Source organism: Lactuca virosa, chromosome 8, assembly GCF_052849685.1.
Source record: "Lactuca virosa cultivar CGN04683 chromosome 8, Lactuca_virosa_CGN04683_v6, whole genome shotgun sequence".
In the NCBI taxonomy this organism is placed as follows: Eukaryota; Viridiplantae; Streptophyta; class Magnoliopsida; order Asterales; family Asteraceae; genus Lactuca; species Lactuca virosa.
In genome coordinates, this window is record NC_136433.1 from 95,782,499 (window position 1) to 95,797,919 (window position 15,421).

A 15,421-nucleotide genomic window follows, 5' to 3' on the forward strand; every position below is an offset into this window, starting at 1 on the left:
TCTATGCTTAGTGATCTGTAAGATCTGTCTGTTTGTTTGCTGACTGGTTAGTAATATGTTTATCTGTATTATGTGCACAGGATTGGTTGGTGGCTGAGGCTTCACTGCTTTGTGCGTAATCCAACATGCCGGGGCATTCTAACCCGATGGTTGAGGGCCTAGGGTATTCCATCCCGAGGATGATTGTACCCATAGTATGTTGGCATTCCAACCCAATGGTTGAGGGGTCTGGGGTATTCCAACCAGATGGTTGATTGGGCCCACAGTATGTTGTTATTATATTTTGTGTTGTTTGCTATGTATTGATATTTTGGGGAAACTCACTAAGCTTTGGGCTTACAGTTTTGGATTATGTTTCAGGTACTTCAGAGGATCACGGGAAGGCGAAGGCGTGATCGTTCACCTCCTCATGTTTTATTTCACGATTTTGGGATTTCTCTGATGTTAAACTTATTTTGGAAACAATTTGTAAACAATGATGGTTTTGAGTAAAATTTTAAAAGTTTAAATTTTTTAAAATTTTTATGAATGTTACATTTGATTATTTACTACACTAATCAAAAAGGTATATAAACCCTAAACCTTTATGGATTTCGAAAATCATAGGGTATTCCTAGGGTTCTTTGATGTTCAATTGTTTGTTGCTATCAATAGAGAAAACTTAGATCCAATAGGTTGCATGTGAACATAGGGTTAAGTTTTTTCCGCCATATAATTTTTTTTTCCTAACCTATAAAACCTATCAATGGTATCAGAGCCATAGTTTTCAATTGATCTTGCACAATGTTGAATGGATCAAAATTAGGGTTTATAGAAATTAAACCCCAAGGAAGGAATTTTCAAAATTTTCTAGGGTTCTTGAAACCCTAGCCTCCACACTTAGATTTCGAAAATTGCTAGGGTTCTTGAAACCCTAGCCTCCACACTTAGATTTCGAAATTTGCTAGGGTTAGATAGGGTTTATCTACTTTCCTTAATTATTATTTTAAAAGTATTAAAATTTGAATAATTAAAACGATATCTTGTGGAACAGAGGAATATCTGACCACTTATCTTAGGACATGTGACTGATTAGGTCAGAGTTCGACAACGGCTTTGAGAGCTATAATTTGCTGATCAGTTTTAGAAGAGTATACTGGCAATTATAGTTATTAGACTTATCCAAGTGGGAGACTGTTGGATTGGGTGTCTAAGCCCGTAACTATAATTGGTATATACTTAAATTGATAGTAGCACAATCCTTTTGGGTTGCCCTCAAAACTAGCAACTAGACAGATGATTTTGGAGAAAGAGGTTGATTTATTATTTGATAATAAATTGAAATAAATAATTTGTTAATATATTATGAGAATAATATATTAATTAGAAATAGTAATATTTAATTAATATTTAATCAGAAATTAATTGGAATTAATTTTGGGATTAAAGAAATTAATTAAAAATGCAGGGACTGTATTGTAATTGTTCAATAGTTGAGCAAGAGGCAATCTAGAACCCTCCATAGAGCCTTGGACGGTTTCTTAAGGGTTAAGGGATTCTAGAATAATCGCTAATGGATAATCAGGAAAGTGGATAATTACCCGGTTTAAGTTGATCTTGGATTTAGGCTTATCTAGGGTTTCCTGACTGCACTATAAATATGACATAACCCTATGATTTTCAGCCAACTCTTTCTCTTGAAGAGATAGCATAATACTTGAGCCTCTCTCCTTTCTCTCAATTGTTTTCTTTTGCTAGTGTTGGGTGTGAACCATTAGATGCGTGACATTTGTGACGCTTGCTCTCAAGGCTTCAACAACGTAAGGATTGCATTGTTATTACTATATAACAATAAATGTATGATTCTTATAACCCTATCTGTATTTTTCGATTATACACTAGTATTCCAGAGTTTTCTATTTTGTTGTTCAAAGTTGTATGTTCAATTAGAGAAAAAATAGATCAATTTTTAAGGTTGCATGCACACATAGGTTTTATATGTTTTGCATAATGTCCGTCATATAGAGCATAATTAAATCTCGAAACAATAAAGTCTTATTTTTTGGAGGAGATTGATGTCCAAGTCTCCATGTATTGAAAAGAAAGAACAAGGATTACTTATTCGTTTCTCATTATTTTTTATGATACTTTTTTTTAATTTAATAATATATACATATATATATATATATATATATATATATATATATATATATATATATATATATATATATATATTCATGTTTATGCATTTATGTTAGTGTATCCCAGGCAAATAGTTGTTCATTATATTGTTAAAAACTTTCTTGATGATTGAATGGTTGCTCTGCTTTTATTCCTATTTAGACAATACAAAAGCATGTGAAATTTTTTGAAAATTTAGTTGGTATTGATTTCCATTGGTACAAAATTACAAATGCTATGTAATAGTATTATATTTGCAATTTTAAATGTAAGTTGATCTTGAATTTAAGGTATTCTAATGATTTTTGTATTTTTGTATTTTTTTTTTAATAATTTAAACGAATTGGACCGAGCCGAGCTTGATAGTGTGGAGTATTTCACAAGCTCGAACTCGAGCTTGGAAATCCAAGTTCGACTGAGTTTGTATCGAGTTTCGAGCTCGAGTTTTTTTGGTCGAGTCGAGGTTCGAGCTTAGCACTATTTGACCCGATTACACCCCTACCTATGGTGACAGAGTTACTATTGGGTTGGCTTCCTTTTTTTTTTCTTTTGTATTTACATTCCTAGATATGAGAAAACCAGTTTTAATTTTATAGAAACAAAAGCAATCTAAACTTTTTGTTTTGTAAACTGATATAAACTGTAAACTCGGTTTTGATTGTTTTGCACAGGTTACAAAATTGATTTACAAAAAGAAAAAAAAACACACACACACACACAAAAACACACTCAATAGGTAAACCTTTTGAAAGATGACTTTACATGTGTGTATTTGTATATGTTTTTATGTTAATGTATGTATAGTGTATGTTGTATATACGTGTGTGTATGGGTGTATTAGTGTGTGTGCAGATATATCAAAAAAATAAATCTTTCTTATGTCAAAATCAGTGGGAAAAATCATGGAACTTAAATAATTAGAAATCAAAGCCATAAATCGGTAAAGTTGGCTACCAAAACTATATATAAATCAATTAATCATATCAAACCCCAATCATTTCCTGGGCTCCATAACTTCGATCTCTTTATAAATACATGTCATTAATCCCACAAAAGCATAAGGCGATATCAATCACACTTGATCACAAACACTCATACCCTCATTGTGTTCATAGCAAAGTTAATCTTACCTAACCAATGGCTTTAAAAGGTCAAGAAGTCATGAGCCTAGTCCTAGTCCTAATGGTCATGGTCTGGGGTGGAGCCCGGGCTCAATCAAGCACTTGCACCAACACACTCATGGGTTTAGCTTCATGCCTAAACTATGTCACAGGCAACTCGTCTACCCCCACACCTTCATGTTGCTCACAACTCTCAACCGTGGTACAGTCACAACCACGTTGCCTTTGCTCGTTGCTCAATGGCAATGGCCCTAACATCGGTGTTACTATTAATCAAACTCTTGCAATAAGCCTTCCCGGTGCATGTCAAGTACAAACTCCTCCACTTAACCTATGCAATGGTATGATTCATTTTTGCCTTTTTAAATATCTTTATTGAAATTTAATCTTTTAGTTATTCATTACTCCAAAATTGTTTTAATAGCTGTTGCTAATGGACCCTGCTAGTGGACCTACAAGTTCAACAGTTTCTCCCATCGGCTCACAAACTGAGCCATCAGGAGAAACCCCTGAAACCGAAGCTCCCACTACAACATCGACACCAAGTGTTCCTTCAAGTAATGTGTTATGCCATTGATGATATTGAACTTGAATTCTTTAGTTTTTTTTTATATTAATTAAGTTATCTGCATTTGTAGCATCTGGAGATGGATCTGGATCAAAATCAACGCCATCAACAAATAACAATGCATCGAATGGAAGCAAATTTGGAGCACCAAGTTACCTTTTGCTTTTCGTCCTTTTATTTGGAATGAAATATTAATATTCTTGTGATTTTTACAGGAGTGTCATTGTATCTTTACGCATATTGTTTGATTTGTTTCCACGTGTTATTATGGGTTCAAATTGTTTTCATTGTAATTTGTCACAGATATTCCTACTCTATAAATATTATATCAATATGTTTTATTGTTGTGGTAGCTTGATTGTTTAAAATAACTTGATTTATTGTCGGAAGCTATCTTTTCTAGTTTGAAAGCAAAGTCAAACAAACAAATAAAATATGTATACATAAAGAACCAGCCTTGAGAAAACAATCATGCGGGTTGGTAACATATGTTTTCAATTTTAATCAGTTTATTGGAAAATTTATAAAAGTATGATAACCACCTTTCCATTATACCATCTCAATAGTAATTAAAAAAAATTAAAAATCAAGTATAATAATAGTCTTTTACAGTTTGTATTTCAAAGGTTAGCTCTTTTTTCAATTTTAATCAGTTTATTGGAAAATTTATAAAAGTATGATAACCACCTTTCCATTATACCATCTCAATAGTAATTAAAAAAAATTAAAAATCAAGTATAATAATAGTCTTTTACAGTTTGTATTTCAAAGGTTAGCTCTTTTTTCAATTTTAATCAGTTTATTGGAAAATTTATAAAAGTATGATAACCACTTTTCCATTATACCATCTCAATAGTTAAAAAAAAAATTAAATTCAAAATGTCCGAAAAACTAAAAATACGTGGTCGGCAGGATTCGAACCTGCGCGGGCAGAGCCCACATGATTTCTAGTCATGCCCGATAACCACTCCGGCACGACCACCTGTTTGTTATTTTGGAATACTAATTATATATGACATGAAAGATTCTATTTTATACTTTTTCAAAGTTTTTAATTCCACTAAATTACCTAGAAATCCTGAACATTCATAAGTTCATAATTTCACGAAGGGTTCTGTTTTTAACACAAATCTGAAGTTCATAATTTCACGAAGGGTTCTGAACATAGTTAGCATGGTGTTCAAGTTCTTGCTAATTGCTATCCGTTCTGGGAATATAGTTTGTGGATTTCTCATTTTTTGTAATATGATTCGATCATTCGAATGTTATAAGCAGTGTGAAAATAATTTGTGGGTTTTTGTACTAAGTTATTGTTTGCGATTAAAAAATCAAATTTGGATGGTCGGTTGTTAAATTGAGGGGCAATAAGGTGAGTTTATATTCATCTAAACTAGTAACAATAAATAATCTGGCAACAATAACTAGTAAAATCAAACACCTGAACCTGGTTATTGTGACCTTAAATCGCAATAATGAATTTAAACCAACTTCCAAAATGATATACATGTTTTTTTAGTAACTGATTACCTGTAAGATCTGGACATATCCTGCAAGTGTAAACAGACAAAATGTTCTTCAGTATAGACAAAATTTAGGAATATCTTGATTACTTAATAGTTTATAAGAATTACTAAAAGATACAAGTGAAGTTGTACAACCATGGATTTTACAAAGTACTACACATGACTTTTGATGGAAGAACTGTATCCAGTTTGATCATCATGGTACTTATCCCACAACATAACTCCTCCATATTTTGCAGAACCTTTGATTCCTGGAAGCACTTTGGAAGTTAGGTCACCAACAGAGATATATCCACTTCCTGCAGCTGTAGGTGATGCAGGCAGCCCCAAGAAAATCTTGGTTGCTGGTATCTCAGAAGTCCATTGTTTCCAAGAATCTTCAAAACTGGTCATACCTCCGGAGTACTGACAAGGAGGGTTGTTATAGAATTGAACCCAAACATAGTCAAAAAGGCCTGTTTTAAGGGCAGTTCCGATATATGCATCGGGGAAAGGACACTGAGGAGCTGCTGTCAAGTATACCTTTTTGCCTTGACTGCTGTATCCAGAAAGATACCTGGCAAGGTCATCCCAGTGTTGGGTGGTTCCTCCTTCGATATCAAAGTCGATTCCATCTAAAACAGCTTCACCAAGAGGACGCGTGGATGATTTCCCTCCTAAGAAGTTATTCCAGAGGTAAGTGGCGACTTGTTTGGCATCTGCAGCAGAGGTGAGGTAGTAGCTCCCAGCTGCTCCTCCAATGGTAAGCATCACTTTGATTCCTTTAGCTTGACATGATTTGATTTCAGAGCTTAAATTGGTGCAGCCATTGCTGTATGGATCGCAGTGACCTGCAAGATTAATCATGGGGGTTTGACCGTTTCCGAAAGTTGGAAGAAACGCAAGGTTGACGAAATCATAGTTCCCTGTCGAGCACGTCTCAGCCAACGTGCCCTCACCCCCGTTTTGACCCCAGTAGATAGCAATGCCACCAGCATTGATACCCACTGCTAGTAACAACATCATTGAAGAGAGTAATCCTAACTTGTATGACATTTTTAGCCTTGGGTATCAATGATTGTAAGTTTAGGTAATTGTAGAAGGTAATGGTGTGTTCAAGTGTTTGAGAATTCTGGTTTATATAGTGGAGGGATTGGCCTATTGGCATGCTTATGTTACCATTTACTGAAATATTTTAAGGAAATGAAGCACCTTGGAGGGCACTCTGTTGAATCCTATTCTAGCAGACACTTGATTGGTTGAAATTGATGGAAAGCTTTGGCTTGTACTCAGGTTTGTAATCTGTTTTGTCTGTTTCTTGTTATCTGCTATATAATAATTAGCTGAAAAAACCATTTCATGAGTTTCTTTCTAAGGTATTAAAATAGATTTGTCTCCATGCTATTGTCATTGACCTGTGCTCTTACGAAATTAATTCAAGTATATTACTTTGATGAACTTTTCTTGAGAATGTAATACCGTCCTACATGTACATTTCACTTTTGGACCTAAATGGCCCTCTGACATTCCCAAATTCCTTTTTTCGTAATGTAAAAATAAATGAATTATGATAGTGCATAACTACATACCCGAGGCATAAAACTGGTTAATTTTCAGAAATAATTGAACTTTGTGTTTTGTACTAAGATGTCAGTATCATTTACTCCAATGTAAATTCGTTAACTCATGATGCTCTATCCGAAGTTAATTGGCCATGTATGCATTTCCATTATTTGTTTATGTTGTATGAAATCCCCAACCAAATGTCATTCGTGGAGTAAAAAATTCCCAGAACAAATTTAATGTTCATGGTAAATGAAAATAAAATGCAGTTTCATCACCTTTAGGTAATGGTCCAAACACATGAATAAGTTTCCTTCTAATTTCCACAACCATGTCAAAAGTACAGTGCATAACATAAGAAATTCCACTGCTTCAACGCCTGTTATTTGACACTCTTGTAATTACCTTAGACCAGAGGGTACTTTAGTGTAATATTTATCTCTATGTATAGATTTCTTTTAACCTATTATACACACAATATACAATCAATACACAATATTACCTATCATTAATCACATCAGCCGTGATTCTTCACATTAGGTCGAGATTTAAATTTTCAAGGTCAATACACAATATCATTTTCAAAGAGATTGTGCTAAAACAATGTTCCATGTTCTTTAACACAATCATTATATGTGTGGATTTTGTAGAATATATGGTTGCTATCTGCAGAGATGTAGAACATAACCATGAAAATTTTGACTAGCATAGTAAATTGCATATGAATATCTTAACAAAAGAGTTGGATATACCAATAATTACATAAATATTGGTTCTTTGGAATATCATACATATTTCTTAATGGATGCACTATATCCAGTTTGATCATCATAATACTTGGACCATAACATCACACCTCCATATTTAGGCGAACTTTTAATTGCTGGAAGCACTTTGGAAGTAAGATCATTGACAGGAATAAAACCGCTTCCAGCTGCTTCAGATGCAGCCGGTAGCCCTAAGAAAATCTTGGACACCGGAATGTCAGAAGTCCACTGCTTCCAACCATCTTCAAGATTACTAATATTTGCAGAATACTGGCAAGGAGGATTGTTATAAAACTGAACCCAAACATAGTCAAACAGACCAGTCTGAAGGGCACCACCTAACCATGCATCAGGGTAAGGACATTGTGGTGCTGCAGTTAAGTACACCTTCTTACTCTTGGTGCTATATGCTGAAAGATACCTTGCAAGATCATCCCAGTGTTGACTTCCGCCTGATTCTATGTCAAAATCTATTCCATCCAATGACGTGTTGCCAAGTGGACGAATACTAGTTGTTTCTCCACCTAAAAAGTTGTCCCATAGGTAGGTAGCAACTTTCTGAGCATCTTCCTTGGAGGCAATGGAGTAGCTGCCTATCCCACCTCCGATAGATAGCATAACTTTGACACCTTTTGCTTGACATGACATGATGTCAGAGCTTAATTTGGTGCATCCATTGCTATAGGGATCACAGTGGCCAGCTAAGTCCATCCTTGGTGTACGCCCGTTGCCAAATGTCCAAAGAAACGCTATGTTTACATATTCGTAGTTTCCTGTACTACAAGTGTCAGATAAAGTTCCTTCATTTCCATTTTGGCCCCAATAAATTGAAATCCCACCAGCATTAGAGCCCACCACTAGTGTTGCTAGAAATGAGGCCAAAATTGCCAGAGAATATGCTGAATAGAATGTCATTGTTGCTTTGTTACTGAATTAACACTACACTTTGAGTTAAATGTGTGATTTCTGACACAAAATACAAGTTCCATTTATATAATAGTGAAAGGCGTATTTTTATGCTAATGTCTTTGAATTAGTTAAGGGATTAAGCACCTTGTAAGGCACTCTGTTGAATTATCTTGAAATGGACACATGAATGATTGGTTGAATTATCTTAATGGATTATCTGTTTTTTGTTGTCTGCCACATTAAATTTAGATCCATCTTCTAAAATGAAACATATTATGGTTTTTTTATCTCGGACAAAATTCACTTTTTTAGACTCTTAATGATTGAACCATTATACTTTTTTACCGTTTTAAAAAAAAAAACCAAATTTTCCAGGCAAAATACAGAAAATCACAACGCAATTTCACCATAATATCACTTTAGCTACTAAATTATTAAGTTTTTTATGATTATTTAAAAATAATTTAGTGGGTAATTGGATATATATATATATATTTAGTTAGGTGAGTAAATCGATAAAATGGTTGAAGTGTGTTGTGTTTTTTTTTTCGGTATTTTTCTCGTTAAATTTAAAGTATCAATCAAGTTTGTTCCTTTGCTATTGTCATTGACATATGATCGTATGAACTAATATAAATGTATTAGTTATAACTTATAACTAAACTCTCTTCATAATGCTCTGTTGCCCTGTATGTTATATGCCATGGACTAGTAAATTGTTGCCTTGTTGGAGACAATAATCAACAATCAATATGAAAAGTTGTTTGTATTTGATTTGTCTTATTGAGAAATAGTTAAACTTCTTTATCCTGCTAGCCTTTCAATGTTGTGTTATCCAAAATAACATCTTTGACTCTGATAAACTTTGATCAATGTTGATTGATACTAACTATATGTATTGTTACATAGGATTCTAGGAAGTGGCTTGAAATCCACAACCAAACTTTGTTTTTGCAAATAATTTTAGGTAATGTCCTGTATATGTGGCCACAAAATAGAACAAGACCATCTTATATGATTCTCATTGTCATCGTGTGCGATTACTGGTTAAACTGATAAATTCCTATAAACTCTAAAACCTAATGCTGAAGTAATTTTTTTAATAATTTTAATACGGACAGTGTTCCGTTGGTATCTTATATGATGTTCACTACGATTGATATAAACTCGTGTGATAGATTACTGGCTACATTGATAGATTAGTAGACTATAAAATGCATATGGTGAGTGAGTGGAAACTGTAAATATTGAACGATACTCTAGGGATAAGATTTGAGGGAGGGAGGGCCAACAAATTTCAAATAACCAGGTATCAAGTACGGGATGCATATATTTTTGTTGATTATTGTCTCCTACAACCTACAAGCTATGTAAATGCCATAAAGTACAATATAGCATTCTCAAGAGAAGGTGATCAAAGTAATATACTTGAATATATTCGTAAGACACGTACCACAGGTCAGGGACAATAGCACAAAGACAAATTTGTTTGATACATAGGATTAAGAAATCATAAAATGGCTTTTTTAAGAACATTTATAAAGCATATAACAAGAATACAAGATACAGACAAAATACATGACACACCTGGCTACTAGACAGAAGCTTTCCAACGAGTTCAACCAATTAAGTGTCTGCTGAAAGAGGATTCCACGCAGTGCCCTCCAAGGTGCTTCATTTCCTTAAAATATTCAAAAATTAGTATTATGCCAATAGGCCAATCCCTTCACTATATAAACCAGAGTTCTCAAACACTTGAACACACCATTACCTTCTACAATTACCTAAACTTACAATCATTCATACCCAAGGCTTAAAATGACATACAAGTTAGGATTACTCTCTTCAATGATGTTGTTACTAGCAGCGGGTATCAATGCTGGTGGCATTGCTATCTACTGGGGTCAAAACGGGGGTGAGGGCACGTTGGCTGAGACTTGCTCGACAGGGAACTATGATTTCGTCAACCTTGCGTTTCTTCCAACTTTTGGAAACGGTCAAACCCCCATGATTAATCTTGCAGGTCACTGTGATCCATACAGCAATGGCTGCACCAATTTAAGCTCTGAAATCAAATCATGTCAAACTAAAGGAATCAAAGTGATGCTGACCATTGGAGGAGCAGCTGGGAGCTACTACCTCACCTCTGCTGCAGATGCCAAACAAGTCGCCACTTACCTTTGGAATAACTTCTTAGGTGGGAAATCATCCACACGTCCTCTTGGTGAAGCTGTTTTAGATGGAATCGACTTTGATATTGAAGGAGGAACCACCCAACACTGGGATGACCTTGCCAGGTATCTTTCTGGATACAGCAGTCGAGGCAAAAAGGTGTACTTGACAGCAGCTCCTCAGTGTCCTTTCCCAGATGCATATATTGGAACTGCCCTTAAAACAGGTCTTTTTGACTATGTTTGGGTTCAGTTCTATAACAACCCTCCTTGTCAGTACTCGGGAGGTATGACCAGTTTTGAAGATTCTTGGAAACAGTGGACTTCTGAGATCCCAGCAACCAAGATTTTCTTGGGGCTGCCTGCATCACCTACAGCTGCAGGAAGCGGGTATATCTCTGTTGGTGACCTAACTTCCAAAGTGCTTCCAGGAATCAAAGGTTCTGCAAAATATGGAGGAGTTATGTTGTGGGATAAGTACCATGATGATCAAACTGGATACAGTTCTTCCATCAAAACCCATGTGTAGTACTCTGTAAAATCCATGGTTGTACAACTTCATCACTTGTATAATTAATTACCCCTTGTGAGAATAAAATATTGCTTATATATTTTTCTGGTTCATCTTGCTCCCGTATTTTCCCTGCTATCACCCTTCACTATTTAAAGAGCCACGTACCCAGGTGCACCACAGCTCCATATATACTGGTGTCCGTTGAATTTTGTATGACGCTTTTTTCATGAATGGAAAAATTTTGTTGCCTGTGTATTAGGATACCCATGGTAACTTACTAAACAAGTGCCCCAAACACGATTCAAGCTCAAACACTATGGCTTTTAATGTACATTCGATCTATTTGCTCTATTGGAATACGTGCAAATCTTCTGGGCAATAGTTCTGTCATCATATTTTATTTGCTGGGCAATAGTTCTGTCATCATATCTTGTAAAAACTAATAGCCAAGTACGTTGATGAAGTTTTTGATTATTTATTAGTGTTTAAGATATCCTACAACTAAGGAATCATGTGATCTAAATCAATATCATCAAGTGTTTGTAAGGATTTACAGCTTTCTAAAGAATGATTGTTGCAATTTCCATGCTTAGTAATTACACAGCACTTTTTAGGCATACACAACAAATTGTGCTTTATACACTTGTAAATACAATCATCTAAAACATAAATTGTTATGTAAGGCTAAAAAGTATTGTCCATGAGAATGACATCGTATTTCTTAAACTCAAAATAAAAAATGTATCCCCTTTGTTTGGACTGGCTGGGAGTAAGTTCTAGCATTTACTGAAATATATCTAACAATCTCTAGTCGCAGATCCAAACCCTAGGTTTCACTAGCAATGCATATCATATAATTCAATTGTTAAAACAAAACAAAAACAGAAAACACAGTAACGCCGTACTTGATCCAATTTCTAAGTAAGGATTTCTGAAATGAAACAAGCCATTTAAATATACACTTTGTTCAAGCATGTAATCACTAAATTATCAAATATACTATTAACAATATTAATAAAAAAACGGAGTATTACTATTCAGTACCGATAACATCTAAATTGGGTCAAAATTACCGCAAAATTTCAGCTCTCGAGTGGAACGCGGTTGCGGACATTGAGTTGTTCGATGACGACAAAAGAAAGGCGCCAAAGTGAGTGCGTATTCATCCAGAGGACAAAGACGATAAATTGCATAAAGTTTAAGTTAGCCCCCCAAGGTTTGTATCCAAGTTCAAGATTACACTCAAACATAAATTACAAACGATATTTATTGTTATTAGGCTAGGTTGGGTGACCGATTGATACCACAACTAAAAGTCTTTGATATGATTGTATAGTATTTGATATATCTCTTATTGGGTTTGATAAGAACTTTTGTGAAACAAGATCAACCATTAACTCAATCATATTGATTCAAACTGTAAAACTATATTTATTCCTAAAATAAATGGTTTATTCCATAGAAGAGCATACATTTTTCATTTTTTCTGTTTTAAACCTAAAACTTATATTTTTTTTAAAGTAAATCTTACTTTTACCTATTCATTGAAAGTCGCTTATCAATAGGTAAATTGGTTTTATTCAATAAAATGCTCTATTTTTTGCATTTTTTTCCATTTTAGATCTGTTTTTTCAAAATAAACTTAACTTTAACATATTAATTATTATTCCATTAATGAAGTCAGTTATCAACATGTAACCTTATATCCCTAACGAATGTGTGCTCTAAGCATCGGCATATCACTTTTCGTACCAAAATCATGGTTAAACTTGCACATGAAGGATCTTGGACTTAATTATCTTCTTGATGTCACTCTTTCCTGTCATACAAGTGGATTGTTTTATGTTCAAAGAAATATGTTATGGAAGTATTTGAATACCATCTTGAAAATCTACTCACTCTCATCGATAAAAAGGAAAAGTTAATACCAATGATAGGCAACCTTACTCTAACCCACTTTATATTGCAACCTTGCTGGAGCGCTTCAATACCTCACATTCACCTGATCGCATGTCTCATATGTGATGGGGATTCTAGGTTATAAAATCAATGTACATGCAGAAATTCTCTTAACACTTAAGGGTACATGCAACCTAATTTCGATTTATGTCTTTTTCACATCTAATAGCAACATACTTATGAATAACACAAACTAAACTATATTAATCGAAATTCATGGTTAAGAATACACACATTTTGCAGATTCCAATCAAGCTAATCAAAAATTGTTGTCTCCTTGGAAAACTAGCTCCAATACTATGCGAGCCTATAATGTTTCACACCCATAACACAAGAACCCTAATATTGAGAGGAGAGAGGGGAGAGAGATGAAACTTTCGGATTTGCTTCTATAGAATAGACTAGCCGAAAATCCAAGGGGCTAAGGCTCTATTTATAGTTGCTTGGAAACCCTAAATTTGATCATATATTAATAATATTTCACATTAAGTAATTATCCAGTTTCCTAATTATCAAATGGAAATTCAGTAATTATGCAGTTTCCTAATTATCAAATAAAGGCTTCCAGACCCTATGTCCAGAACCCTTAATAGGGTCCTCCAACATCGTCCACCTTGTAGAAGGTTCTAGTCCATTTTTCAACTATTTAACAATTACAACTCAGCCCTCGTACCATTAATTAATTTCAATTAACCCTTAATTAATTCTAAATTAACTCTGTTTAATTATTAATAAATTATTACTATTTCTCATTAATATATTAATAAATCATATATCTCTCTCCTCTAATCAATCCAAGTCATTTCTTGGTTATGGGGGCAACCTAAAAAAGATTTTACTTTTATTCTTCAACATTATACCATTTTAGTTAGGACCTTAGACACATGAATCTAACAATATGTAGTTCAGTATATATGTTTCCACATGTATGCACTTATTGATCAATCCCATATGGTAGCTTTCAAGTGCTTACTATGTCGTGTTCAGTGTCCTCTTGATTATGACCTTACACCCTATAATACTCATTCCACACGTCTTAAAGCATAAACTAAAATTGACTGGGTTGGTTGTCCCAACACACGTCGAGGTCGAATATGCGAATTCCAAGGTGTTGCTAATGTGGTTTATAATAAACTAACATCGACCGCGTCAGACACATATCGAGGTCGGATACCAAGTTGTTGCTAATGTGGTTTTAGAAACATGTTGGATTCATAACCTTCATCTTGAGCTTCCGTTGCCTATTACTACGACTATGCTCGTTTATTATGCTAATGTAAGTGTTGTTTATCCCTAGGATTTTAGAATAAGTTATTCTTTTAGATGATTGATGATTATAACACACATGATTTAGAGGAGTATAAGGTTACATTTTGGTAACCGGCTCAACTAATGTAATAACAATGAATAGGTAAAAATTAGGTTTATTAAAAAAAAGTTTTAGATCCAAAACGAAAAAAACAAAATATAAGGTTTTTTATAAAAATAATTGAATAGGGTTATTTGTTGATCACCGGATCAAATATAGAATAATAGTAGAAAACTAAGTATTATAAACATGTTAAATTATAAAATTTTGTATCATAAAAATAATATCACATAACAAACTTAATAACATAAATATTTAGTGAAAAATAAAATTGGAGTAAAAATGTCCTTTTGAAGGTAATTCGCTTTAGATTTCTAAGAGTGTTAATAGTAAGAACCAATTCTATAATAAATGTAAACTATAGGAACCTACTTCTCTATACTACAAGAACCATTTACGTCAATTACTCTAATAATTTTTTTACTCTTTATTTACTTCTATCAAATAAGAAAAATCCTAAAATTCAGAAAACACCATATAATTATGAATAAACTACTTCAAATTATATGAAAACAAGGCCATACTATATTGCAACATAATGATATGTCAAAGGATGATTAAGTTTCATTTATTGATGTCATACTTGATTACTCAATTAAATTATGCAATCTTACAGGTTTTATGAGTTTAGGTATAACATGAGTGCATTATTATGTTGATGCTCATGTTCCAAGTTCCAACACATCTGCCAAGAAAAAGCAAAACTAGCTAGCTCTAACGTACGTACAGATAGATGATGCTCAATTGTTCATCTCAACAAAACTGCTGCAAATTCAATCAGTAGGAGTAATCTATATACTATCCTGATATCATATGAT

At 33.9% G+C, this 15,421-nt stretch overlaps 3 protein-coding genes, 1 non-coding gene and 1 pseudogene across 6 annotated transcripts; 2 read left to right on the forward strand and 3 right to left on the reverse strand.

Moving 5' to 3' along the window:
- The first annotated feature begins 3,199 nt into the window (after positions 1 to 3,199).
- On the forward strand, positions 3,200 to 4,177 carry LOC145129861 (non-specific lipid transfer protein GPI-anchored 15-like; annotated as a pseudogene). Its single transcript, XR_013717693.1, has 3 exons — positions 3,200 to 3,622; positions 3,706 to 3,838; positions 3,920 to 4,177. The product of XR_013717693.1 is annotated as a non-specific lipid transfer protein GPI-anchored 15-like (transcript).
- Positions 4,178 to 4,749: 572 nt separating this feature from the next.
- TRNAS-AGA (transfer RNA serine (anticodon AGA)) lies at positions 4,750 to 4,831 on the reverse strand. The gene has a single exon. It is a non-coding gene; the product is annotated as a tRNA-Ser (tRNA).
- Positions 4,832 to 5,492: 661 nt separating this feature from the next.
- On the reverse strand, positions 5,493 to 7,045 carry LOC145132631 (hevamine-A-like). The gene has a single exon (XM_079067497.1). It carries the CDS (start codon positions 6,405 to 6,407, stop codon positions 5,526 to 5,528), a length of 882 nt encoding a protein of 293 aa, XP_078923623.1. The 5' UTR covers positions 6,408 to 7,045; the 3' UTR covers positions 5,493 to 5,525.
- A 414-nt stretch (positions 7,046 to 7,459) lies between these two features.
- LOC145129859 (hevamine-A-like) lies at positions 7,460 to 12,430 on the reverse strand. 2 transcript variants are annotated; one of them, XM_079064677.1, is made up of 2 exons: positions 12,349 to 12,430; positions 7,460 to 10,271 (listed from the first exon to the last, which is right to left on the reverse strand). In XM_079064677.1, exon 2 carries the CDS (start codon positions 8,594 to 8,596, stop codon positions 7,700 to 7,702), a length of 897 nt encoding a protein of 298 aa, XP_078920803.1. In that variant the 5' UTR covers positions 8,597 to 10,271; positions 12,349 to 12,430; the 3' UTR covers positions 7,460 to 7,699. The 2 variants fall into 2 exon arrangements, with proteins under 2 accessions (XP_078920803.1, XP_078920802.1); XM_079064676.1 differs by lacking the exon at positions 12,349 to 12,430 and adding an exon at positions 10,769 to 10,995 and having other exon boundaries at positions 7,460 to 10,655.
- Positions 10,401 to 11,290, forward strand: LOC145129860 (hevamine-A-like). The gene has a single exon (XM_079064678.1). The coding sequence runs from the start codon at positions 10,409 to 10,411 to the stop codon at positions 11,288 to 11,290; it is 882 nt and encodes a 293-aa protein (XP_078920804.1). The 5' UTR covers positions 10,401 to 10,408.
- Positions 12,431 to 15,421: the final 2,991 nt, after the last annotated feature.